Here is a 26,436-nt window from a genome sequence, read left to right as displayed (position 1 = left end):
TAAGAGAGCCGGCTCTCTCGGGGGTAGTTTTAAAATTCATCCCCCATACGCGCTACTCGGGTCTAGGGGACCGACCGCCTCCAGCTCTGACTACACACCGCTCATATCAATCTTGGGATCGATAGCTGACGTGTGTTCGGTTTAGTTACCGCTGACATGCGTGAACCCCGAACCCCCGGCTACCGGGGTGAAGGGATCCCGGAAACTTGTCCTTCGGAAATTACCGAATCGCCGCCGCTTCTCTTTTCACTCTCTCAAATTTGAACCTTGTTTTCGGCGCTAATTGAAGGAGCGTCTGATCACCTGACCTGGTCGAAATTGAAATCGGACCTTTTCCCGACTGCAAAGCTTTCGCCGAACGCCTTACCCTTTCGACCCTTTTCCCCACACACGCGATCACACGTCGCGATTCGTCCTTACGAGTGAATTTTGCATCGTATCTCGCGTATAAGCGCACTCAGCTCACCTTTATCTTATTCATACGATCGTCGCCGGGCTAGTTAACGAGTGAGTAGGTTTCCTTGTTTTCTTGCCGCCTCGCGTCCCGGCGTCCCGATTTTATTATCCGAATTCCAAGCTCCGGGGTTTCGTTGTTTTGCGAAAAGATTCGTCTGCAGCGCGGTAATGTTCGAATCGAAAATACGGCTCGTCGTGTTTCGTTGGAAATTTGAAAATCAAACGGCTAGGTGGTACCTTATAACTGTACGGGTGTACATGTGTATATACCTACGTATATTGTACACATGTTTATGCATATACGGTAGGCAAATTTGACAAAATCACTTTATCGTTTCGACAAACAACTGACATACACCGCTCTCGTGCACCCTCCTCGAAGAATAAATTCCTCAAATATTTATACCTACCGCCCTTCGGTGCTCGTTCCACTTCCGCTTCACGCCCACTGACTATGTCAGCTCTGACGCCTATCGACACACGACAAATAACCTGTGTCGTCTCCTCTCGACTCCCCCGATTCGCCCGGGTTTTTGCCAAAAAAGATAGAAGGACGATCGAGACGACGCGTCATCCTCCACACCGCAGAAATTCCTGCATCCCCGCCCCGACGTCACTCCTAAGAATGATCAATCTGTTCCCCAAAATCAATCGGTCGCGACACCTGCGGAAATTTGCGATTTTCGACTTATGACGGATGATCGTGAATTTCGAACGTATCGGTGAATATAAATACATTGTTTGCTTTTTTTTTTTTTTCTTTTCTAGCGTTTTGGTTTTTTTTCAGTTTCTCACAAAAAGAGGGGACAGATCCGAATCTGAGAAACAAAGGCCACCTCTAGACGCGAATCTTTGAAGAAGCTGCAGCACGGCTGTAAGCAATACGAGTGTACTTGACACGCCGCAACTCTGGAATTAATTTATTTTTCCTCGTTGTCGGTGTTAATTGTTAAACTTAGATGAGCGGTCGTCGGGTCGAGACCTAAACTTGGCTGCACACGGTAGCCAGAGATGGGAAGAGAGAGGGAAAGGGAATCGGGGAACAAGGATGGTCGTAGTTTGAGGGAAGGGAATCGACGCGCGAACGAAGGAAGCCAAGGAGCGCCAAGGATTGGGTTACCAAGATAATTAGAATGATGATTAGGAGAGCAGCACGCCTCGTTGGCCAATTTTCACCCACCTTCTTGTTTTCTTCCACCTACGTATTACACACACCACGCGGGTAGAGGGTATCGATTTGTATTCAGACAAAGGCTTTCTCGACTTTTCGTTTTTTTCTTCTCGCCTTCTCACATCCCCACACAGATAGGTATGGCTGAGAAAGTTGAGGCAAACTAACGTTGAAACGGTTAAACTACGTCCGCGTGACGCTGCTCGTGTGTCATATCTACGCTCTTCCCGCATATAGGCTGACATTTATAAAGGTAATCAAACCGTCTCAGATAATCGCTGTATTCAAACATCGCCAGAGTAAACACGTCGAGGGTGCGAAATATCACTTCGAAAAAGTGCCTGTGCGCTTCGGTTTTGATTGGAGAGAATTTTATTTCTGCACGACTGGTATTTTTTTGTTTCTTTGCCATATAATATACGTAGTTCGGTACATATTGTTATTCGAACAAATTGCGATCATTTGCGTTAAACTTACGAAAATTATGACTCGTCTACTTACGTTCGTTTTAAACCACCTGGCTGTACTTTGTCCGCTTTATTCTCCCACCTACAGCCATTATAGTGAGACCAACAGATTGATCTGTAAATTGAAAACAACGTTTCGTGTTAAACACTTGGGTTCGGTAAAAAAAAAAAAAAAATCCCAAAAATTTGTGCAAACTTGAATATAGGCATAATCGGTAATTTCTCGGGATGCAATTGGCGTTATTCCGAACACAGAGTTTCGATTGATATTGATATTCATTAGCGTATAAATCTATAAGAGGTACGCGAAGAAATACTCCGATATATCGAAAAAAGTTTGATGATATTGATAAATTCCAGGGTGAAAAAACGGACGGAGGGAAAAGTAGGAGGAAAAAAAAAAATTGTATAGGACCCGGGTGGCATATTTTTATGTCCTTCGAAGAATGGGTCACCGGATTGGCTATAGAAATGTTCCTGGGGGTGCCGTTTCTCGGAGATATGTACCAGTCGTAAAAAAAAAAGTTAGGTTTTATCGTGATTATTCGCCTAGCCCCCAAATAAGCTCTACAATATCGCACGATGAATACACGATCGGCTTGCGGAACCGCGTCCTGCATCCCGGTGCGAATCTTTACAAATTCTTGCAGGATAACAGCAGTCGTCTTGACTTGGAGCATGAAGAACCAATTTCGGATTCTCGCTCAACGAATTGAATCACGTATCGACTCGAACGTCGTACCGATACCAGGTTTACGCGCAGGGTACCTAAATGGGTGTAACTGGAACTGGAACCGGAAGCGAATCTCTCTCGAATAGCCGAGCGAATCTCGGCGCTAGAATCACATTCTCGGGGAAAGCATCATTAGTCGTGCATATTTTTAGCCAACCTGTTTCCGGCTTCGCTCTATTCGCGATGTGAGGGGCGTGTTAATATTTGATCGGTCCTTCAACGCCACCTGCCTCTGGCCCATCCAACGGTCTCCGTCTCCCAGACTCCTGGCCACCGTCGTAGCCGCCCCTCAGCCACCCCCGAGTCGTCCCTGCTGCTGTGGTGAATCATTTAACGTCCCCGGGGACGCCGGTTGCCTCCGTACCTATGCTGATGTGTCACTCCGAGATTTCAGAATTTTTCTTGAAATTTTACACTCCCGCAATTTGTTGCCCCGTCTTGGGTCTCGAAATTTTCGAAAATGGGGCTCGTCGCGATGTTTTTGCCAATTTTCGACCGTTCTCGGGGTCGCTCGTCGGAGAGAAGAGGTGAATTTCATTCGCTTTGTTATTCGTATTACGGATTGTATTTACACGAACCGATACTCCATCCGGTAAAATAATATACAAAAGTTACGCGGCGATCATTTTTTGGATATGGATAAATATTCTTGCGTGTGTACTTACGAGCGTTTGCATAACGTAACGGCAAATCTCCGCGTTTTCTCTTTATCGTCGAGGACGTTCCCCTGCCACGAAAAATCAACACTGTAAATAGCTCGCACGATCGGCAAATAGGTAAGGTAAGCAAGAAGTAGGAAAACGCCGTTGCTGAAGGCGTAAATGTCGCCTGATGAAGTCAACTCGCTCCTGAGAATTTAATATTACATTCAAGTAGCAGTCGAACGACACCCCGAAGCGGAATATTCCACCATGAAAAACGGAATAACAGAAACCGAGCCCAAGACCTCGTTTCGAGATTAAAAACATGTACGTATTTTTCAACAGCTTTCTAAAATCCATCGCTGTATTCCCGTTTACACTAATATCTATAGAATGGCGAAAATCTTTAATGAACATAATTTGAAAATTTTGTCACTACGGAATTTCAAACTCAATATTCTCCACTTGATGTTGAAGCCCTGCGTCTTGTGGCTGAGGTAAACTGAAATTTATACCTTTCTTGTTAAGTTCCATTCTGAGGCAATTACACAGTCCGTATTTTTCCTATTTTTTTCAGAATGAAATGCTTACATCCATTTGAGGTAAGTTACCCTTCCTTTCAATCTGCATAAAATACTACTCTACGTAGACCTTTCGAGAACTTGTTAGAAAAATCCTGCTGTAAGGTTTCTTCCAAATAACACGTACCACGTACACAATATGTCATTTCAAACACAAACGACCAGACACGCATATAGAATGAACGAGAGATAAAACAAGCATAAAATATTTACCAAAAAATACCTCGGTCATATTCAATTCCACATGCAACGGTACCTGGCGCCACGTCGCAGATACCGAATTTTCGTGTACCCACACGACACGTCGTATCAATGATGCTTCGCGTCAAGGGGTAAGCGCGCCTTACCGTCAGTCGGTAAGTCAGATCCCGCACTACCGATCGTCGGCCGGCTCTTTTCACCTCTCAACCACCGGTATATGAGGTAACAATCGGAGTTGACGGGAAAGGTGGCGTCGCGACATTCGCAGTGTCGCGGCTGTGGCTAGCAGCGTTTCGGGGTCGTTAGTTTTCTGCGAGCCTCCATTGCGCTCTGGTCGATTTGACACGTTCGGTTAACCCCAGAGAGCCGTGAGACGCCGAGCCCAGTGCCTTCCTTACCTCTGCGGTTCTATCCCAGTTTTGCGAGCATATCCCGATAAATACCAAAGCGGAATAATGGCGGACGACGGTCACGAGAACGGAACGGCGAACGGTGACGTCCCGGAGATAGAATTGATCATAAAGGTGAGTAGGAAAGACCGTCGCGATTCGGTGCCCCGTGAGATGGGCGTGGAACTAACCGACTAACGCAACGCCGCCCGCCAAGCCGTCCGGACATATTTTCCCCTGCGATATTCAATTCCGGCCCGATTCCTCCGCGCAGCGATCTAAACGCCAGTTTCAGTCGGCCAGAGAGATACGCCGGCTTACCAGGCTTCGGCCATTTCAACGAGTCACGACCAACAACCTATACTATTGCAGGTGCACGCACATCGTAGGTACGCGAAAACGGCGCTTGCGTTTGGAATTGTCGTCTCACCTCTTTAATTTCATCTCCCCCCTCCTCCTCCTTTCGCTGTCACCGGTCGTCTTTGTCAGCTGTCTCTTGACGATCGTTTATTCGACCTTTACGTGCTATAAATATTTCCACGATTTCCCTCATTCGCTTTTGACGAACAGAAGGCGATTCGGTTGTCGTTTGGACGCTCGTTCGTTTATCTACTCCTTGTTTCCAAATTTCAGTTCAAATTACGTGGGAGACGGGACGATCCTACGCGAAATTTCTCTCCTCTTTGATTTCGTTACTTTCAAGCAATCGGTTTACACGCAATTGTACACATGCACGCGTGTATGTAGACCAAACGCATACAGGCTATCATATTATACGCGTTACGTACACGCGACGGTAATAAAGTGACGCACGATGTACAAACAGGAGCGGGAACTGTACATGTGCTGCTAATATGTATGCATAAGCGGTGACGCAATTATTTAAATAGAGTCTTCGTCCATGCAGGTAGACCACAACTGCTCATCTGTCGCAGACGTACGGACAAAACCTCGAGATACCTCAGACTGTACATTGAAGTTGATTTTTTTCTCCTTCAAAATTCTTTTCTTCTTCATCTTTTCTTTGCTGCGGTTTAGGAATTTTTGAATTGTCGATTAACGGCTCGCGAAGTACGTACCTACGTAACTCTAACTATTGTTGACTGATTACAACGATCAAGTCGGCTGCCTTAACGATATAACTTCTTACATACGTTACGTATGTGATAAATCGATTTCGTTATGATTCCAAGCATCGATCCCGATCATCGATGTTAAAACAGGCCTGCAGCGTGAATGTAACGACGGTGGACATTATCTGACAAAACGGTCAAGAAAGTTGGTGAACTCGCAATAAAGGATGTTGGAATAATTTTTATTCGTGGTGAAAAAACTCGGAGAGAGAAATGGTAGTTCTAAAACTGGTGTCGATAATTGCAAATTTAATAACCCGTTTCTTCGCGCAAATTTCTTTCGCATCTATCTCTCAAAGGAAGAAAATAACGCGTGAACACCAAGAGACGGAGGAACGGTAAAAAACTTTTGCGGTTCAGTTACGGTCTTTACCTCGGAGCGAAAATAGAAAAGAATATACTGTATATATATAAGCGAGGAAGGAGCATTATGATGTAGTTCGGAATGAACTTTCTCTGTCTCCGACCGAACCTGATCCTTTCGTTCTCCTAGGAAAGCGTTTATATTATTATCGTACCGTCGTGTCGCGAGGCCTGTTTAATTCTTGTTCCCGTTTTACCGTAAGTTTCCTTAATAGTCGTCTATACCTACACGCGGCAATGGTCGTATAGGAGAGGAAGGAAACTTGATAGTCGTCGACAATGATGGCAATGTAATGCGGTTGTCGCTTGAAACGAACCAACGAACGGCATTCTCTTACCGGGTAAAAGTTCCTTTCCTCTCTCTGTCGAGAGAGAGAGAAAGAGTCGGTCGATTTGACGCAGAAAAAGTAAACTGCAACGAATTTTTGTCCGATGAAAAAAAGTTGTTACATTTCTTATCCCTTTCCTCCACTCCGTATTTCGAACGATTCAATTCCTACATCTGTTATTCCGAGATTATACAGCGTATCGCCAATTTCCGCGGGGTTGAATTACGCAAAAGGCAATAATAACGAGCGTTGTACAAACGTGAACGTCGAGTAATCGCAATAAATTCCGCAGCGGTAAACTGCAATACGGCGACGCTCGTTTATACACGCGCCTTGGGAACCTCGTTAAACAAGTCTGCCTTATTCCTCAAACTTTAACGTATAATAACGTTAGAAATAAACGCCATAGATAACGTGATGGACATCCTTGCCTGCACCTAAAATTTAGAGTTTAAAAAAAAAAACGGACATTTTTATTTAATTCATTTTTATTCTCAAGCTTTACCGCAAAGTTCGCATCGAGTCCCGTTGCGGGCAAATGAGCGCCGTGTTTATAACCGCATATGGTACATACATACGTACATCCGCGTATAACTTATAGCCTCGTCCCACATAAGCAGGCGTCTGTAAAGCTGCTGACGAGAGAGAGGGAGAGAGAAGACTCGAGTCGAGGACGACGGATGTCCATTGCCAGCTGCCGAGCAGCAAGAAATGTCTGAATAATGATCGTAATTTCGGTTAAACCGGAAACAGAAGGACGCTAGACCGTATACGTGAAGCTCTTCCTAGTTCATTACCGCCACGGAAATTCACCCCTTGGCAAGTTTGATTCGCGCGATATATCCTCCCTCGCTCTCCGATATGATTCTTCGGCGTTCTGTCGGCACCGGATACGTAAAAGAATGCCGATGATGCATTACGCCTGTTGATGAAAACGGCGAACCTGATAATTAGGAATTCAACGATCGGTTAGAGATCCGGTTTAATGTCCCACGGATTGATTCTCGATCCAAGTAATGGACGAGGCTGAAGTTGGCAACGCTTACGTATCGAACAGAGTTTACAAAATCTGAGTTTGTTGATGCTGTGTTAACGGTTTGCTGAATTTCAGGTATACCTGATCATAAAATTTTAGAATAACGACTTTTTCTAAAGATGCATCATTACAGTAAGGTTAAAAACTTCAGCCTGATAGTATACGAGTATATACCTGATAGACGAATTATATCATCGCGGCAGGTATCTTGACTTCATTTATCTTGAAGATGAAGTTGGTAACGTTATTGTGACGATCCACGTTTCGGAAAAAATTGTTATACCGAGTTATAATACTGAAAAATATATTCGTATTTTGAAAACTCGACTATCTTAGTTACCTTAAAATTGCGAAACTGGTTTTTCCCCCCACGTTTCGTTACGTTAACGTTACTAACTTCAGCCTCTTCATTTATCACCGTGTTACAATATCCGTCCGACAGAATTTTTAATAATAATATCTGCACTATTTGCGCGTAATTGCTATTTCAAGTTTCAACGATTCTACAGCGTAAGCAACTTCGCCTCGATCCGTATTTTTGTTGCGGAAATATACGCCAAGTCAGCTGCGTAACTTCCTACTTGCTCGCGTATTGGATCCCCGATCATTCATTCGCATCGCGAATCGAGTTTGTTTACTCCGCGATATTTGAATATTTTTAAGTTTCTAATTAATATAAACGCATCTGCAGCTTTGACTGATCGTATAACATTGGTATCCAAAGATTTTTACACCACAAAGTTTCCGCGTCATGCGTTATAGTTATTCGTCCCGTTCACAAAGAGGGAAAAGTATAGGTGTAGTTATATTATATGTAGCAACAACCTCCGCAAAGTGAGTATAATCGGTACGGCTGACCGAGCAATTCAGTCGAACGCGTAGTTTAGTACAAAATGATGTATTAGCACGTTACACGCACCGTAATACAAATTGATCGTAAACTCAGACTTGAAGCTCGACTTGAAGCTGGTATTATATCAATTCTAAGAATGTGTCGTTACAGGATGGATTTTCAGATTTCAAGATTTCTCTGATATATTATATTACAAGCACACGCACACACACACCTTCACTCAAGGCTATGCATGCTTATCGTACCTGTAAACCTCTCGACTAATTGTAAATTCACAATATCTACCAGATATAAATATATTGCGTCACTCTGGTCGTGCCGATGTATTTTATACAAGAGAAAATGACGATTAATCGACGTACGTATTCGGTCATTCGAAAGTTTCTAATTTTTTCGATGGACCTGAATCTTAAATAAAACGAACGTTAACATCATGTGTTTTCACAACGATACCGATATTGCAAAAAATATAAAGTCACATTTTTTTCCTCCACGAAGTTCGATCGTTTGATGAAAATGAACGGTGTGTTCGTTGAGTGAAAAAATGTTTTCGAACGTGCGTTCGCCGATCGGTAAATTATTTCGGATCGATTAATCGACCGGGAACGAGAGAGGATGACGACGACGCGGATGAGCAGGAAGCATGAGAGGAAAAAGATGTGCTCACCTGCTCACCTGCTCACCTGCAGTGTCAGAATTTACCGTTGTTTGTACGAGTTGGCGAGTCGAGCCGAGTCCACGACCATTTACCGAACACCCAAGGCCTTAACTGTACCATTATCGTAAAGTTATTTATATCCGAAAGACAGCAGGACGACTCTCCGTGTTGATCCTTGCTCCGAAGACTTCTTTTTGCCTGCAGTGTTTCTTCTTTTTACTCTTCATTTTTCACCATTATCTTGGTTGCGAACGAGATTCGTTTAGTTGGTTGACCACTGGTCGTTTCAATCCAGCTCTAAATTAATTTTGAAAATTATATCATGCGCCTTTCACGCTTCTCTTAGAACATCTAATTGTATGATCTCTTTTGCCGGGAGTTAACAACCTGCGAAACGGCCGCGTGTGCCTATAAAAAATGTATTAGCATTGCGGTTCGGAATTCTCAACGAAATAACGAAGCAAAGAATTAGTTGACTGCGACGGTGTGACGTGATTTACTCTGATTCGAAAAACAAATAGTAGTTGCTGTCTCTTTTAGCGTGAATTTTACCGATTATAAAAATCACAGGCTTTCATTGGCTCTTCTCTATCAACCAAGAACATGCAAATAACTATAAACACGATTTATGCGCATAAACGCGAATAAACTTGGGTTCTTCCCCCTCCTCTTTAGTTATCAATAAACGTTTTGTACACACGACTGTTAATATTTCGTCTTAAAATATTCAAGCTTATAGAATTACTAATTTTTGCTGAATTAAAAATCGTTTCAACAAAGATTAGGAACATGTGAAACTACCGCACCGTGTGATTGGTGCACAAAAATCTGAACAAACAATTAGGGTATCCAATTTTTATCGCGCAAAGCGACCTCGTTTTCCCTTGAATAAAGACTCAACGCCTGGAATCCTAGATCGCTGCGTCGGAAGGCACGATTTTCCATCAGGCATCAGCGAACGTGACCGATCGTCGTCTTGCCGGTTGATCGACGGATGGAAAAACGTCTTGGAATCGATCGTGCACCGCAAAAACCGCGCGTGACGTCGGGATGCAAATGAGGACGATGGTCTAAGCTCTGCAATTCTAACAGCGGGGGTGGGGGTGAAAAACTAGAACAACCGATTGACAGAAGGGACAAAACATAGAATTTTCAAAGACGTTAAATAAAACTGATTCGTAGAGTTATTATAAAAAAAAAAAGTGACCAAAAACATTGCAATCGGATTAAAAACACTCGAACTTAATCATTTCCAACGTTCGAATAGTAAAACCTTCTCTCGAATTGTTGATATGTAATTGTTTCTGTTATCCGAATTCGTTCAAACGTTCGTTTCTTCATTCGTCTTCACCATCATAGACGCAAGTAATATTTCAAACCGTTTTTTCGTTTCACTTTTCGCAGTTTATATTCTTTTAAGGATTATCGTCCTTAAACGTACGGCGTGAAATTGCGACAGAAATTCGGTGAGTGCGAACCGGGCGTGTTTCCGTGATGTTCGCATTACGGTAGATTACTCAGTGCACCACTAAATACAACGGCCGATGATAATGGGACAGATTTCTAATTCACATCCCGTAGCGAAGTAGATCATTAACTGGTCTCGAACGAGCTTTAACCGTTTAAACGATTCCGCTGATTACCAGCAATTAGACGGCTCTTGGTCACGAAAACAACGTCTAGTTGAACAACAGTGACACATCACACTAGCTGCGGACACGTTAAATTCCCTGGGAGGAACGACGAACGGGCGACCGACCTGAACACGTTCCATTTGCGAGTCGACGCAACGAGCAAAAAGGTCTGCGATGAATTGAACGTGACGACCGAGCGAGCCGTTGGCGTTAAAAAAATAAACTCGTTTTAAACTATAATATGTATACATATACGGGAAGTCGGGTATTTGCAAAGCATCGGACGTAATACCGCGGTATTTTATTAGGATATATCGAAATGTATCCAGATTATCTTATTTATCATTTGTCAAGATAATTGATGTCAAAATATCTGTAATGCAATCTCAGATAAGAAACGTGACACGGTAGATTTTTATTCGTAGTAAAACCGTTGCTGTCGCGCATAAACGTGTATAAAGTCGATTTATGCCACTATAAATTAAAACGCGTAAAAGAAAATTAAAACCAAGTTGAAACATTCTTTTTTTTTTGTTTTTTTTTTTACCTTCTTCTCTTTTTTCTTTTTTCTACAAAAACAATCGTTACAAAACATTTAGCCGCGGCGGCCTTCGCCTTATTTAAAATTCATTCACGTGTTAATTAATTAGTTTACTCGGTATTATTATTAAAGTACCAGCGAAACGTGACAACTCTCACCTCGCATTTACTTACGACTGCCAACTGAGTTTTATATATCATCGTATTCAATGGCTCGTGTGACATGTATGATCGTATAATATAATCGTTATTTTTCGTCGTGGTTTTTTATCTGCAGAACCGCTTAGACGCGATAAGATAATCCGCGGTGATTGTGAAATCAATGTACGAATGTATAACGTTGTTAATAGAACAATTGTAATCCTCGCACGTGAAACATTGTAAACGAATATTAATAAACTGTGCGACAATGAGCGCTGATCGTAGAATTTTTTATTTTTCCTTTTCTTCGTATTTCAAATTTTAGTTTTATCAGTTTTATAGGGAATAATAATTTGCTCGTTCATCTTCTTTCTTCATTCGAGACACAGTTGATGCAATTAATTCCAACGTGTTGAGAAAAATTAGGACGTGACGTCATCTGTGTTAAAATATACCTGCCGATTGCAATATTATGGACAAAATAGTAAAGTATTATTGAAATTAATTTTTGCAATTATCGTTTGCAACGCATGTAGAATAGGATTAACTTGTAGAAAAAAAGAAAGTAACAAAATTTTCAAACCGCGAGCTTCAGCGTCTTACGAACTCTCATGCGGTATGAATCTTTATTTCATAATTATTAATATAATAGTACACACGAGCATCACTTGTGCCAGAAATAACATTAAGTTATGATAGTTCATGAGACTGAAACGAATTGCCCAATGCATATATATATATATATGTATAATATAAGTCTGAAACGCGTGGCATTAAAATGTCAGTATTAGATATTTCTCATGGTCATCATCATCGTCGTTGAACACTTTTAATCGTATTGCAACACATAAAAATTCTGCTCACGAAATGTAACATCTATCAACGTCTAGAAAACAATTAAGAAACAGAAAAAAAGAAAACAGATTATTGTCAGTGTTTTTCCGAATTTCTTTAAATAACTGTATTTCAAAAAAAAATTTGACGTATTTTCGAATTGTCAATTTGCACTGCATATTCGCAATATCGTGAATTTCAATTCGTTCCGTTTGTATGCAAGAAAGTTACACCAATTGCAGGAATATAGCAGACCTGGCAGAACGAGGAGGAACCCGCGAGTTTTAGCGCAGGCTTCTCGATCGTTTTGTTTGAACAGCTTGTTAAACCTTCTTACGAGGTGTCCATGCAAAGAAGAGCAGTATGTAATATACCGTACGAACATGTACTTGAGAGATTATATAATCGCAAAGTTACGCGTACACCTGAATGCCGCTGCCGGCTCAACAGTGGCTGCATGCGCTTTATACGCGTATTAATCTAACAGGTATACAGCATCGATGTGGGAACGCTTCGCTAATTGACTCTTTATACGTTATTATAACATAACGCAAAACGGCTTATATGCGTGCAGCGTTATGCGATTGGGTAAAAATTGTTGAATAAGAATAATGAGAAGCGCTATTCAACAACGCGGCAAGTCGTCGGGTTCAAGGTGTCGCTGTACGATATTATTATACGATAAATATTCATACTCGTAACGACGGTCGGCTGAAAACCGATTCGTTGTCAGTCCATGATCTCTGTACCCGCGTTAATCGTCGTATGTTATATTTAGTAGGGTCTTTCAGAAACGAATAAATTTACGATTTTCCAAGGTGGCACCAACTGAAAAGTAGTTTGTTTAGATTGAAAAAAGATTCTGTTTAAAAATGAACGTTGTAGGTTACGTGGAAGATCGCGCTCGTTTGATTTTTCTCTTTTTTCGCATTTTTTTTGAACTTATAAAAAAACACGTTGTATCACTTTAATTATTATTTCTCTCCTGACATTTATATTCAACCCTAAAATGGCGATCCACAACAACAGCCATTTATCAGCCGGAAATCTTATTCTCCTAAAATGAGAGTTCATATTAAGTTACAACTATTTTATGAGATTGTATTAATAATGGAAAAATTGTCAGATACACTTTTCAAACATCAACCGGAGTCTTAATATCACGAGTGTGGATCGTCTTTGTGACGTAAATTGATACTACGATTGATGTTATTTTAAAAAAATATATATTATATAGGTATGTGCAGTATAGGTTGTCTCTCTTTACGTTGACTATTCAGTTTTTTTTTTTTTTTTTTTACTCTTATCAGCAAACCGGCGACAGACGCTGCACTAGTTTCAAATAATTATGGCAAACTGGTTCCGCGTCGTAAAACTGTAAAGCAGCTTCTTTTTCGTCAGTCATCGTTGTAAAACCGCCCGAGTCGTTTTATAGTACGTCGCCTGATCACAGCTCTACGATAAAACTGTATTAAAAAAAAGAAAAAGAAACGATAAAAATCCATAAACCGTATTCGATATTCTCGCGATGATCGAGGGACGAATTGATTATCTGCTTACAATGGATGGAGGCTTTTTTATTATTGTACAAATTATACCGCGATGCGCTCAGCTTCGGATTACAATTTGATTTTCTAATGCTGTTTTAAAGTATAGTCAATATACTTGTCGTATAAGTGCAGCTATACTGTATATTCGATTTTGTAGTTACATTTCTTTTGTCGTCCGTACACTTTAAAAAATAATACCCTCAACTTGCACAATTCGTACAGGATCTAACATTCGTTGGCTGAAGTAATATCGTCACGTGCAGGTCAATTGGATTAGAAACGCCTTTACAAATTCGCGAAACGTATTATCCGTGAAAGTCTGACTATCGCGTAGATCTGAAAACAATCTTTTTCGGTTTTCACAATTTTTCTTAAAAATTTCTCAGCTTTTTCCACCGAATTTAATAAAATTCGAATTCGGCATGGCTCGAGTGTTGAATTAACGAAAGTACAAGTCTTCGAAGCGTCTCTCGCCTTATTTTCTCACGTGCAGTCTGTATCCATCACTGCACAACACGAACACCTACGTACAAGGAAGCCGCTTTCCTGTTACTAACTATTATACTGTATATACATTCGAGATAACGAACGAGTTTGCGGCCGAGGAGACTCACCGACCTTGCAATAGGGCAGGAGGTGGAAGTCCTCGTGGTTAAAAAGTGTGCCAATTGCTGAACCGCGGTTCGTTGAGAAAGCGGCCTGCGAACGCTGCTCGTGACGACTTATTTTCCGCACCGAGTTTACGCCGCTTGGTTTATACCTTCACACACCTTTTGGTGTATAATGCCGTACCGTTACCTCGTTTTATGCACCCCGCAAAATATCTCCGCGCCGTCTCTTTCGTCCCATCTTTGAAAAAAAAAAATATAAATAAAAAAAATAAAAAAATGGAAACACGGAAGTGAACACTTTTGGGTGCACGTCGATGAGTTGATATTTTATCTGTAATATATGAAAGCATTTACGCCGACTCGTTGCGGAGGCTTGACAAGCTGCCTGAAAATCGGTACTTTTCCTCAATTTTATCACGCAATAACAGGAAGTCGAGTATTTGGCAAAATATTGCGTTCGTAGCTTTGAACATTTCTTTTTCTTTTTTTCTAAATACAAAAATAAGAAAAAGCGAAATCGACATCGATGGTCCAGATATCCGCGCATACTTTTGAATTGCTTCAAAATTGATGAAGTAGATCCAGCAGATTTTCTTCGATTTCACTCATTTTATTCAGAGAACTAGTTTTTTCTTCTTTTCTTTAGCTGTCGATTTAATACTGTAGCCATTTCTTCGTCGTAATTAAAATCGGTGCAATATTACGTAAAATGAAATATCTAACGATGGTAACATGTTGAAAAATAGATTTGTTTTATTGTTACTGAATTTGTATAGATAATATAGTCGTATCCTAAAACGACTCATCCCGGAGTGAAATCAGAGGGATCTACTGGATTTTTAATCGATTTGAATCGATTCAAACCGAAACATCGATATTTAAAACGTTTTCATTTGTAATTCCAGTACTTTCTATTTTTCAATTGTTGAAGAGATCGGCGCTGCTTAACGCGAATACAACAATTTGATAAATCTTCGATCTCTGACTACAAACCTCTGAATGAAACTAACAGAAAGCATCGATTTGTGGCGAATTAACTTGTTTAAAAAATGTTACGCAGTTCTGAATTCATTTTATGAAAATGATAATTTTCACCGAGTCTGATGTGTATTAAATTTGTCGAAAATTTGTTGAAAATGAAGCGCGAAATTCTTGACAACGCCGTAATTGGGAATCCCAGCGATTATCGTTCTTTTCACTACTCCCACCATCACCACTTTCTTAATCATCATTAATTCTTTAAGAAAATTTACCGAATAATGGCCGGTCAGATTTGTAAGAAATCGTTCGTGGTTCGAGTGAGGCAAAAGGGTTGTAAAAAAGGCGTATTCCCGACTTGTGAGGCACGTAACGAGATTGATTGCGAGTCTATCGTCGGTGCACGTCTGAACTCTTCGGAAAGTACAGAAACGCGTCACCGCCGTTTATATGCACGCCGTGCGTAAGCATTCGCTGTTCTACCATTGCCCTCGGTTTCGGAGACTTGTAGTAGTTGCGTGTACAATGCATACAAATACCTTCGTACCTACACAACACATGTATGCCTACCCGTACACTTGAAGTAAGCTGACCTCATCCTCGATCCTTTTAGCAACGGTCTTTGCGGCGGCGGCGTCTCTTAGTATCCGGTTATTATTTTGCATTTTAATGCTTAATATTTGATTGAATAATGTTTCTTGATAAGCGAATGAACGGATGAACGATGGAACGAATTAGTTGTTGAATTATTATTCGCGTTGCATGCGAGACGGAGATGCAACTGAATTGTTTTTTCTATTTTTCTAACAGACGGTAACGATGACGACGTTTTTCACTGTTTTTGATTTTTTTTTTTTATTTCTTCGTACACACGTACGAAGTCGATTATTTGATCGCTGCGACGCGACTCGTGCGGTTTCGTCCAAGTTTCCAGACTTTCAGCTTAGCTGGATTTGCATTCGACGTACGTCACCGTTGTTAATCTCGGACTGAAATGAATTTTTTAATCTATAAACTCTTGTTGTTATTCCGTCAGAGAGCAAGTAACTTTTACACGGTTATTTACGTTTCTTCTCAGCGACTGCGTGGGTCTGTTTATAAGCGACGTTCGCGATATAATTAGCAGAGCCACGTTAGAAAAACTGACCATGAGTTAATTATAGCATATAATTTAGTTCTACTTAGGAGAAATCCGTCGTTTAAATCGGAATATTTCTTTCCTAAATTTCTCTGTTGAAGAATAAAATCGTAATAAAAAAAATTTCGAGTGCAAATACCTACGGTGCGTGAAAAATTTAAATTGATTCAAAGTGCAGAAAATTTGTACGCCAATTATATACATCGGCACAGATGGCATCTGTTTACTTCGAGATTAGTCGACCCTGAATTCGATGAAATCTTCGTTATGCAAAAAAATATAAGATTCAAGATAAAAACTTGTTACAGCTATCATGAAATAACTAGTGAAAAACTTGTCCTCCGCGGGATCAGTTTTCGACGGATGCTCAAATTTTGGTATCAGTTACCTCGTCGCGATTCTACTTACCATCGAATTGTTACGGTGTGAGTGCAACGCGAGAGTTCGCGTAAAACGACGCCTACGCGTCTAGCCAGCGTCCACGTGTCGTTTCACCGAATTCACCATCAGTGCGAAATCCAAGAAGGCTTCTCTCTTCGGCAGACTTGCCGATTCAGTGTTACAATAAATCGCGGATTGCGTCCGGCCCCGTTAATTTTTATTTTTTACACCGGCTCCTTTATTTTTATTTATATATATATATACCTATGTCGCACTGCAATTTATGCACGATTCAGCCGCGATTTTTGAGCGAATCGTCAGAGATTGCGAAAGGAATTCAACCTTCGCTTGTATCGTCGAACTATAGGATCGCAAGGATACGATTCTCGTTATGCATACCTGTTCCTATATCGTATACCTTATACATACTGCTGATCAACCTTTCGCTTCGACTCGTAAAAAAACTATCACAGTTACAGAATTTAATTCCCTCGAGATGCTGCAGGCATTAATCATCTTTATCTCTAGGTACGCACGGGATCATCCAATTGTACCATTTTTAAACTATAAACGCGTCCATGTGTCTACTATCTAAACTCCTGAAAGCCTCGTCGATCAAATAATTCCTCCATTCGTTTGAGAATCGGAGCGATCGCTGGATCTTGGATTACATTTTATTTACACCTTACAGCTCTGTGCAAATTTATTTCTTCATTCCATTTTTTCATTGTCTTTTTCCCCCTTTCAATCTGTGATTTTCCTCGTTTCATTTTTGTTATATAACCTAGTGTAAGGAATTTTGTTTTTTATTCGTTTCAATTTCACGACGACTACTAACTCGTGTAACCTTAGCTGATAAACAAATTACATAATTATATGAAAAAAAATAAACTTCCTCTACTCCAATTGGCGAATTGCGTGTTATCGGATCGGAAAACTGTGTTAATTAAGACGGCGTTGAAACGTACCGAACATAAATTACCACGGTACAAATTATCCAGTCGAATAGTTATAGTACACGCGGTATGCATGACTCGATTTAAATTGGGCCGAAAAATTAAGTGTCGGTCTCGAGAACCGATTGACCGCCTTTTAATTTCGAATACGTCACCCAGATACCGCAAAAGCATCTAGACGGGCTTTTTCTACCAACTTTTGTCACTCTTCTTCCATTATTTTCTTCTTCTTTTTCTTATTCTTCTTCTTCCTCCATTTTACATAACCAGTTTTCGGATGTTGCCCAAGCCATTACGTGCGGCCTCAAATATGCGTAATACATAACGGTGCAAAATTTCCAAATCATCTCGAACGGATAGTCGAAGAAAGTTCTTACATCTGCGTTCCCACTTTCTCATTACAACACAGAATGTATGATTCGCGATGTGTTATACATGAAAATTAATGGTCATAGAAATTTGAGAGTGCTCAACTTTGTGATTTTTGTATAGCAACAAAAATGGCGGTAATGCAATTCAAATTCACGAATGGTTTCTTCGCCGTGCGGAGAAGGGAAAGGAAACCGAAGATGCAGGTTCGCTACATCTGACATTTGATTCTTACCAAACTTGTATGATATATACGTTCTCTTGACGGTGACGCAGCTCTGCAATAGCTCGCTATGCGAATGTTATTATAAATATATACCTACGTGTAAAAATGAACAAACGAACATTGAGTCAAAGAAAATCTGAATCATGACGAGCTCTGTGCACTTTTCTACGCATAAAAATCGTTATCTTTTCTTAGAATATTGAGTGTGAATTTGTATAATTATACATGTACGATTCAACCGATTGTAATTCGGCGCTATCGTTACACAGTTTCATTCGTTCGTTCATGCATTCATTCATTCATTCATTCATTCATTCATTCATTCATTCATTCATTCATTTCGAATATCGCGATCTAAATTCTGAGGTGATGAAAAGCCCATTTTCATAGTCCAAAACCGCCGTGAAATTTGTTTTGCTGATATTCTTGTCAAACAAGCCATTGCATTTAGTTGTATAAATATTTTCCTCTATCCCGACAGGTTTTGACATTCTATTATAAGTGCGGTCACAAAGAAAACCGATAGACGCTTACATCTCAGCATCTTGTAATGTCTGACCGATAATCCAATCGTTGGAGGTCATACGAAATTATAAATCAATGTATCTGTAGTTATTACATATTAACGCATCCATACGTACGTATCTTAGCTGTCAAGAAGATTGTTTTACCCATGATATATTCTATTCTTAGTATCGAAATGTAATCTGCTCTTGGCAGCGCGGTCTGAAAAATAAGGAAGAGGCGTTAAAAACGTCACTAGATTGGTAAAACCAGAAAGCTACGTACATATGCTCGGCTGCCTGACAATCAGGTGACCGCGCAAGTGTTCAAAAACAAATTACAAGTCGCGAATGCTATATTTAAAACCATTTACACAAGCGCCTGTAACGCACCGTATGTTGAATAATATAATTACCTATACTAGGAGGGAAAATATTTAAATTAATGTTTGGAAACGTCACGAGATTCGATAAAATCATTCAACATTTTACGAACATACGAATTACGTTCAATTTTCATGCTTTTCGTTGGAAAACCGCGTGTGCCGAGTTCGATGCTGTGTACAATTTTTGACTTTTTTAAACTTTTTATCAGCGTCGCTGCGGCGTGCGACCAACTGACCCAGAATACGTATGACGACGGGAAAAATATTGTCCGAAAAATAAGGTCGCTCTTACAGAGCGTAATAAGCGTCAACACTTGATCTTTTAACTTTCAAATTACGTAATGCGGCGAAGACCAAACGCGGAGAACTATGCGTCATACGGTAAAAAGTTATACTTGATTATTATCATTTATTACACGACGTTTTACTTTGTTTATTTGTTATTCTTGTTGTCGCCGTCGGAGCTTTAGCGCAGCAGACGCGTTAAAATACGATTCATTAGTAAAATTGGTTTTGTTTTCTTCGCTTTTCAACCTCACTGTCAAAATTTCAATATAATTCAAGAAAAATTACCAAATGATTACACTACAATTTTGTAATCATCGACCGACGTCGGCTGCGGAGTTATTCAAATGTGCAAATGAGATTTTCTAATTACCGTAAACGATATGTTGGAAATTTCCTGGCGATAAAGTACGAGATCAAATCATTCGCGGATAGGCTGCTCGCGTGCATGTGAGTCACGTATCAGAGTCATCGAATTGCCCACGCAACGAGCTTTCGTCCGTATCACAACCTTATACTTGGAGAAATATCGCTCGTTAAAATCTCCTCCCTTCCTCGTGCTTCGTATCGTGCATAGTGTAAATTGAAAATTATTCCAACGCTGCAACGTCAGGATTACAGTCGTTCGGAGAAAATATACACCACGAGTCTCGCGGTGAATCCGTTAGACCTGAAACCCATGCCTTATATTCAGCTGTAACGTTTTATCTCCCTTGCGATTAGGAGGTGCGGAGGTTTAATGTTAGATTTGTCTGCCAACCGGAAAACGCGCGTCTTACTCTGCGACAAACGCCAGTCATCTCCGCAAACGTTCACGCTTATAATTGACGAATAAACATTATAAACGCACGATGATTTTCCCCGAAGGTGAACAACGGGTGGAAATAGTATAAGACTTAGGTATACCATCTTTGTATAATTACATATGCTTCTGCCGTTACTGTTTCTGTAAATGTTTCATTTCTCTTTAATTATTTGTTACATTTTGTTTTTACAGTAAAATTTGACAAACGATTTATCACGTAATTCAGCACATCTTTCTGTTCTTATTGATCATTTTTGTTTTTTTTTGCCAACGTTTATAGTCGAAGTAATCAAAGATTTATACTTTTCACCACCGCCACTTTATGATGCTTACTTACGATTGATTCATCGGGAATTGATCGATTACCGTTCCATCGGTTCTATAAATTCACGACGGCGCAGCAGCCGAACGGCTACGCGATGATGGAAAAGTACAGCTTAATTTCTACGTGACGAATAAAATAAGAAAAAACTATTTTACCCGTCACACGTCATCTGTCAGACTGGCTAATTTAATTCTTCTTCGTTTCTTTTTTAATACCATCATAATATATAATCAGGCATAAAATTACTTGATAAAAATTAAAAAAAGAAAATACACCGCGCTCCGCATGGATTTGGGCTTCAAGAATGCGGGCATCTTTTTATCGACACAGCAGTTGTATCACCCATTAAAAGTATAATGATCAAGGTTGTTTGGTCACACAATATGACACCGGCAGCTACCTAATTAAAAATACCTTTAAAATAGTTTGTAATTTTTTTAAATCCATCCAACCGATCCAACACCATAATAAGTCGAAGTTAAAAGTCTTCTAGTGCATACTTGCAAAATTTACATGCACGCGATTTATCCAGGGTCGAACTACGCGATTCCTGCAAATGCAGAATCGTTGTTAAACTATCGCCATATCAGCTTCAGCAATCGTGGACAGACACATGAATATCTATAAGTGTACTGCGTGGGAGAGTGGGGAATAAATTTATCCAGACAATTACTGGAACAAGGAAAGCCGGGTGTACAAAAGTGGACCGAAAATATCATCCCATTACGTTAATTTTGGGTTAAACGCGCGCACGGCAGGAAGCGGCTGATGCGTTTCTCTCAAGCTGCAGATAAAAACAAGAATGCGAAAAAAAATTATGCACACACGTGTAAATGCGCTCGCCTAGGATAGTGAACCTTACAATTTATCACCGCTTTTCACAAGAGGCGACAAATATTTTCACACACGTTGCGTGCGTGTCGCCTCCTTGTCGCCGTAAAGAAACGAACAAGCCGTGACTTCATATTCCCATGTGACTCCTATATGTATATATATATATATATAATATCCTTTGTTACGGTGAATCATTTTCTTGATATTTCTTTCCTTGTTTCTACCGTTTTTCTTTCTTTTCTTACTCATACTATTTTTTTTTTTTATGTCGTCTTTTTTCTTTACCGCCACGCTCGCACCTTTTACGGAACATATAACAAACAATGCGTGATTTGGTGTTTGCATTAAGTGACGTCACAACCTACCGAATTATTCTCCACGCGTTGGAATCATTAATTTAATTATCGTCGCTGTAATGTAACGATTATTCATCTTTTATTTACGATTAGTTGGATGAACTGAAAATTCTTTGGTGCCATAATCGCGTTTTCATGCTTACATTATTATATGTATAACGACGCAATTTTTCATCCCGAACTCGGTACTCGAAATAAGGTTTTAGTTTTTTTTTTACCCCTTCGCTTTTTTTCCGTTGTAATTGCTTAAATCACTCGGAATACAACAATACGCCGTCTATGTGACTTATTGTACAAACAATTTTCTCCCATGGTTATTAATTTTTGAACCAGCAAATGAATGAAATTTCCTACATGCTGTTACTCCGCTACACACAATTATTCTTAAAATGGCAATTGGTTGACACATAAATCGCATTTATTCGTCATGCAATTGAATCTCTAAAATTTTCTTCATACGAATCAAATTCAAAAACATAACAGAGTAATACCTCGTAACATTGATTGCGCTTGAATTAACGTAATTACAGAGTCTGTAGTAACACGTTCCCTGCAAAATTGGGTACGCGATGCGGGGGGGGGGGGGGGGGGGGGGGGGTACTGCAAGTTGTTTGCACGGTAAGCAAGAAGAGGACAAAAAGCGTGAAAAAAAAGACCGTTTGAGATTGTAGCAGCCATCTGCCAGGATAACTGTACCGACATACCTCGCGATGCGGCAACGCCATAATATGCAGAGAGGCACCTATAATAATGTGTGTGAATGTACACATGTATGTACATATAACCATATGATATGTACATAAGCTTCTTCCCTCGAGAGATGCAGCATCGGGCACACAAAAATAAACTTATTATATACAGAAAGTACGGGCAGCAATACGCGGCTTATTTTTAGAAACTACCATGCGCTTGAATTCTTATTCCAAGAGAGAGAAAAAGAGAGAGAGCGAGAGAGAGAGGCACACACGTACCCCGAGAGAATAGTGTCTTCTTTTTTTCGTGTCTCGTTGCCGCGACATCCGATATCCAATTTCCTATACGTTTGTTTCCTGCAGCAGCCCAAAGCCTTAAAAGAGCTTTAAAGCTACTTGACACCGAACCTTTCGACTCTCAAACGTGCGTGGGCTTGAACCAAAAAGCCGAAGATAAGAGTCGACGTAATTGTCAGGCTCTCTGGATGTATATTTTCGCAATCTGTTTTCAGGCCTCGACTATCGATGGCCGCAGAAAAGGCGCGTGCCTCTTTTGCCAAGAGTACTTTATGGATTTGTACCTGCTGGCGGAGCTCAAGACAATATCCCTGAAAGTTACAACCGTCGATATGCAAAAACCTCCACCGGACTTCCGCACAAATTTCCAGGCCACGCCGCCACCGATCCTGATCGACAACGGGGATGCGATTTTGGAAAATGAAAAGATCGAACGACACATCATGAAGAACGTACCGGGTGGTCACAACCTTTTCGTACAGGACAAGGAAGTCGCCACGCTGGTCGAAAACCTCTTCAGCGTGAGTAAAGCTATACACAATACACGATTGATTCGGAAATGAAAACGAAGAGTTTTCTTTAATTTAATCTAAATCCCGATAGTAATTAATTCTTCGATTATTCGTACAGAAACTGAAGCTGATGCTGCTCAACGCCAAGGACAAGGACAAGGACCCGAAGTACTCGTCGCTAATGTCGCATTTGCGTAAAATCGACGAGCATCTCGGGCGCAAGGGAACGCGTTTCCTAACCGGCGATACGATGTGCTGTTTCGATTGCGAATTGATGCCGCGTTTGCAGCACATCAGGGTCGCCGGGAAGTATTTCGCCGACTTTGAGATACCCGAAACCCTCGTACACCTATGGAGATACATGCATCACATGTACAGGCTCGACGCCTTCCTGCAAAGCTGTCCTGCGGATCAGGACATCATCAACCACTATAAGCTCCAGCAGGTGATTTGTCTGAACGTTTTAATTCGTCGTTTCATTCGAGATTCTTACGAGACTTTATTTTATCGCAATTTATCGAGAGCGTATCTGCAGGAAAATTTCTACCTGTTGGGAAGAGGGATTAATCCAGGGTAATAAACAGCCGAAAACACACTCGTGAAAGTTGGGGAATCTTGAAATCGAGAGTTTGATCCTAATCGTGTAATTATCTTTAATCTATTCCGATGTTCGCTTCGCAGAGCATGAAAATGAAGAAACACGAAGAGCTGGAGACTCCGACGTTTACAACGAGCATCCCGATCGAGGTTAACGACGATTAGAGGGCTGGATTTATCAGAACTGAAATCAAGAACCTCATCATCCCAATTTATTCATAATCGGCGTCGACGTCGGATCGAGAATAACTTCCTTGGCAGATAAAGTTACGTGTAACGAGTTTAATATACACACGGAAGTTCTCGATCTCCTGTAATAATAGCTTAACTAAGCTAAGCGGTAAAGCGCAGCAATCGCTTTCGGCGTAATTTCCTAAATTTCTTCATACTATCACGCGATTTGCTCGCCTGCGCCTAAATTTTTTTATAGACATTTCCCTACCTACAGAGAATTATTTTGATACAATATACCGTATTTTGTAATACTTGTCGGTAGTTTTTGCAGTTTCCTAAAGTGTGTAAAGAAAAAAAAATTATATTAAACAGTCGACGCCATTACTAGAGCCGATACGTAATGCTAAGTATCGATTATTAATATTATTATTATTATTATTATTGTCAGCATTATTGTAAAGATGTATGAAAAAATTTTCGCTCCAAATTTGACTCGACGAGGTATTAAATTATAACGTGTAACGGCAACACCCTGTTTTCCGAGTTTGAGAATCGAGAGTTGTGTTTTTTCTTGTATACGAATCGTATAACGATTTGTAGATTGCATCAAAATTATTAAAAGTGGTAAAATCACCCATTTGTTTCTTTTCTTCTCTACTTTCAAACTCAATCTACGTAGATTTTTTAAACACCGTTCATTTCGCTGTAAAGAATTTATCTCTGTTTCCACCGTTCTGATACAATCAAAGAAGCTATATTCGTTCAACCTGATACGTGTTGACGGATATTGACTTTCATTTCACATTTTAGTAAAATAAATAAATAAACCAACACCTGCCATCTACGGGATACTGGTTTCTATCGGAGATATTAATGGCAAATGATGAAAAATAAAATTGAATGTAATTTTCTTTTTCTTTTGTATCACTCTCTGGCTTTGAAGTTACTTACTAGTTGTTAGATTAACGACTTATACTTTGTCATTTTTACTTACCGTTACATTAAAATTTCGGTAATGGAAACAAGGCTGTACATAAAGCACTATATGCTTCGTTATTGTTATATCAGCATAATTAACATTATATATTATCATCTTATGATAAAATGTTAAGTATTAAAGAGAGGAATGAAAAATGATTTGAAAAAAAAAGAAATTAACAATGATCGTATTATAGTAGGAACTTTTTTGCGCCTTTAGTTTTTAGCGGCTTTCGCCCAAACGGCTTGATATCGCTAATCTATATTATATACACTATAGACGTATCTTTACTTACGGAATCATACGCGGATTTGTCCCAAGTATTTCTGTTTTTTTTTTTCGCAGCACATGAATTTGTGGCTAACGTACTATTTTATCTGCAAGATTAATTTCGCGGGCTCACACATTGTAGGTATATCATACCTGTTGATCGCATTGACATTCAGTGGTATTATGTTTTGATGAATCATTCTATTTTCAATATCGATCGTTATTTTTACATACACCGAATCATGACAACGCATGACTGTTAAGAAAAGTATTTCTATCCAAAACCCTCATTAAATTTCCATTATCTGTAAACCAGATTATAACTATAAATTATGAATAAATGAAATATTATGAAACTGTACAATTGAAACTATTATTATTATTACTATCATTATCATTATGATCATATTATCACGAATACTATTACGTTTTTAGGAATCAATATACCAGTGTTTACAGTCAATTTTATAGTAGATGTCCGTATTTATCATTTCGCGTAATACGCAATTGTACACACATCTCTCAATTATTTTTCACATACGTTTCTTACCCGTTCAAACGGTATAAGAACATTGTACGCACATGTTCAGAATTATTTTAAATCGACGAACAAATTTGTAACGATACTGAAGAAGCACGTAATGAACAGATTTTTATACAACGATAAACTTGAAAACTACAAATCGTTACGCGTTTTCCGATACACATCTTTCAAATAAATAAATCTGTCGCTATGCTTCTACCACTCAGTTCAATTTTTATCGCTTTCTTATACTCGCATCTACCGCAAAGTTGATAATAGTATCGTCGAGTATTTAAATTGCTGTTTTTTTTTTTTTTTCGTGTTCTTGTTCTTTCTCGTCATATTTTACGTCAAGTAAGTTTTTGAATCGCCCGCCACTGCCTGCGGTCGGCACCTGCTATCCCGGCCCATTCATAAACCGAGTCACTTGTGGCTGAGCGACGCCATTTTGACTACGCTAGTTGACGCAAGGACTAACACGAAAATCGGTAGAGAAGTAAAAGCGACGCTAGGGCCTCAAAACGGGGCG

General features: G+C 40.0%; 1 protein-coding gene across 1 annotated transcript; it reads left to right on the top strand.

Annotated features, from left to right (window-relative positions):
* The first annotated feature begins 4,545 nt into the window (after positions 1-4,545).
* LOC107217176 (chloride intracellular channel exc-4) lies at positions 4,546-25,748 on the top strand. The gene is made up of 4 exons (XM_015654581.2): positions 4,546-4,774; positions 23,068-23,373; positions 23,483-23,809; positions 24,046-25,748. The coding sequence occupies exons 1-4, from the start codon at positions 4,706-4,708 to the stop codon at positions 24,124-24,126; spliced, it is 783 nt and encodes a 260-aa protein (XP_015510067.1). The 5' UTR covers positions 4,546-4,705; the 3' UTR covers positions 24,127-25,748.
* Positions 25,749-26,436: the final 688 nt, after the last annotated feature.

This window comes from Neodiprion lecontei, chromosome 1, assembly GCF_021901455.1.
Source record: "Neodiprion lecontei isolate iyNeoLeco1 chromosome 1, iyNeoLeco1.1, whole genome shotgun sequence".
NCBI lineage: Eukaryota > Metazoa > Arthropoda > Insecta > Hymenoptera > Diprionidae > Neodiprion > Neodiprion lecontei.
The sequence above is the reverse complement of the archived record's forward strand: the minus strand, read 5'-3'. Positions and strand labels throughout refer to the sequence as shown.

Coding starts and splice junctions, on each gene's coding strand:
- LOC107217176 (XM_015654581.2), top strand. CDS start 4,706: ATGGCGGACGACGGTCACGAGAACGGAACGGCGAACGGTGACGTCCCG. Junction 23,374..23,482: donor TGGTCGAAAACCTCTTCAGC/GTGAGTAAAGCT, acceptor TTATTCGTACAG/AAACTGAAGCTGATGCTGCT. Junction 23,810..24,045: donor ACCACTATAAGCTCCAGCAG/GTGATTTGTCTG, acceptor TTCGCTTCGCAG/AGCATGAAAATGAAGAAACA.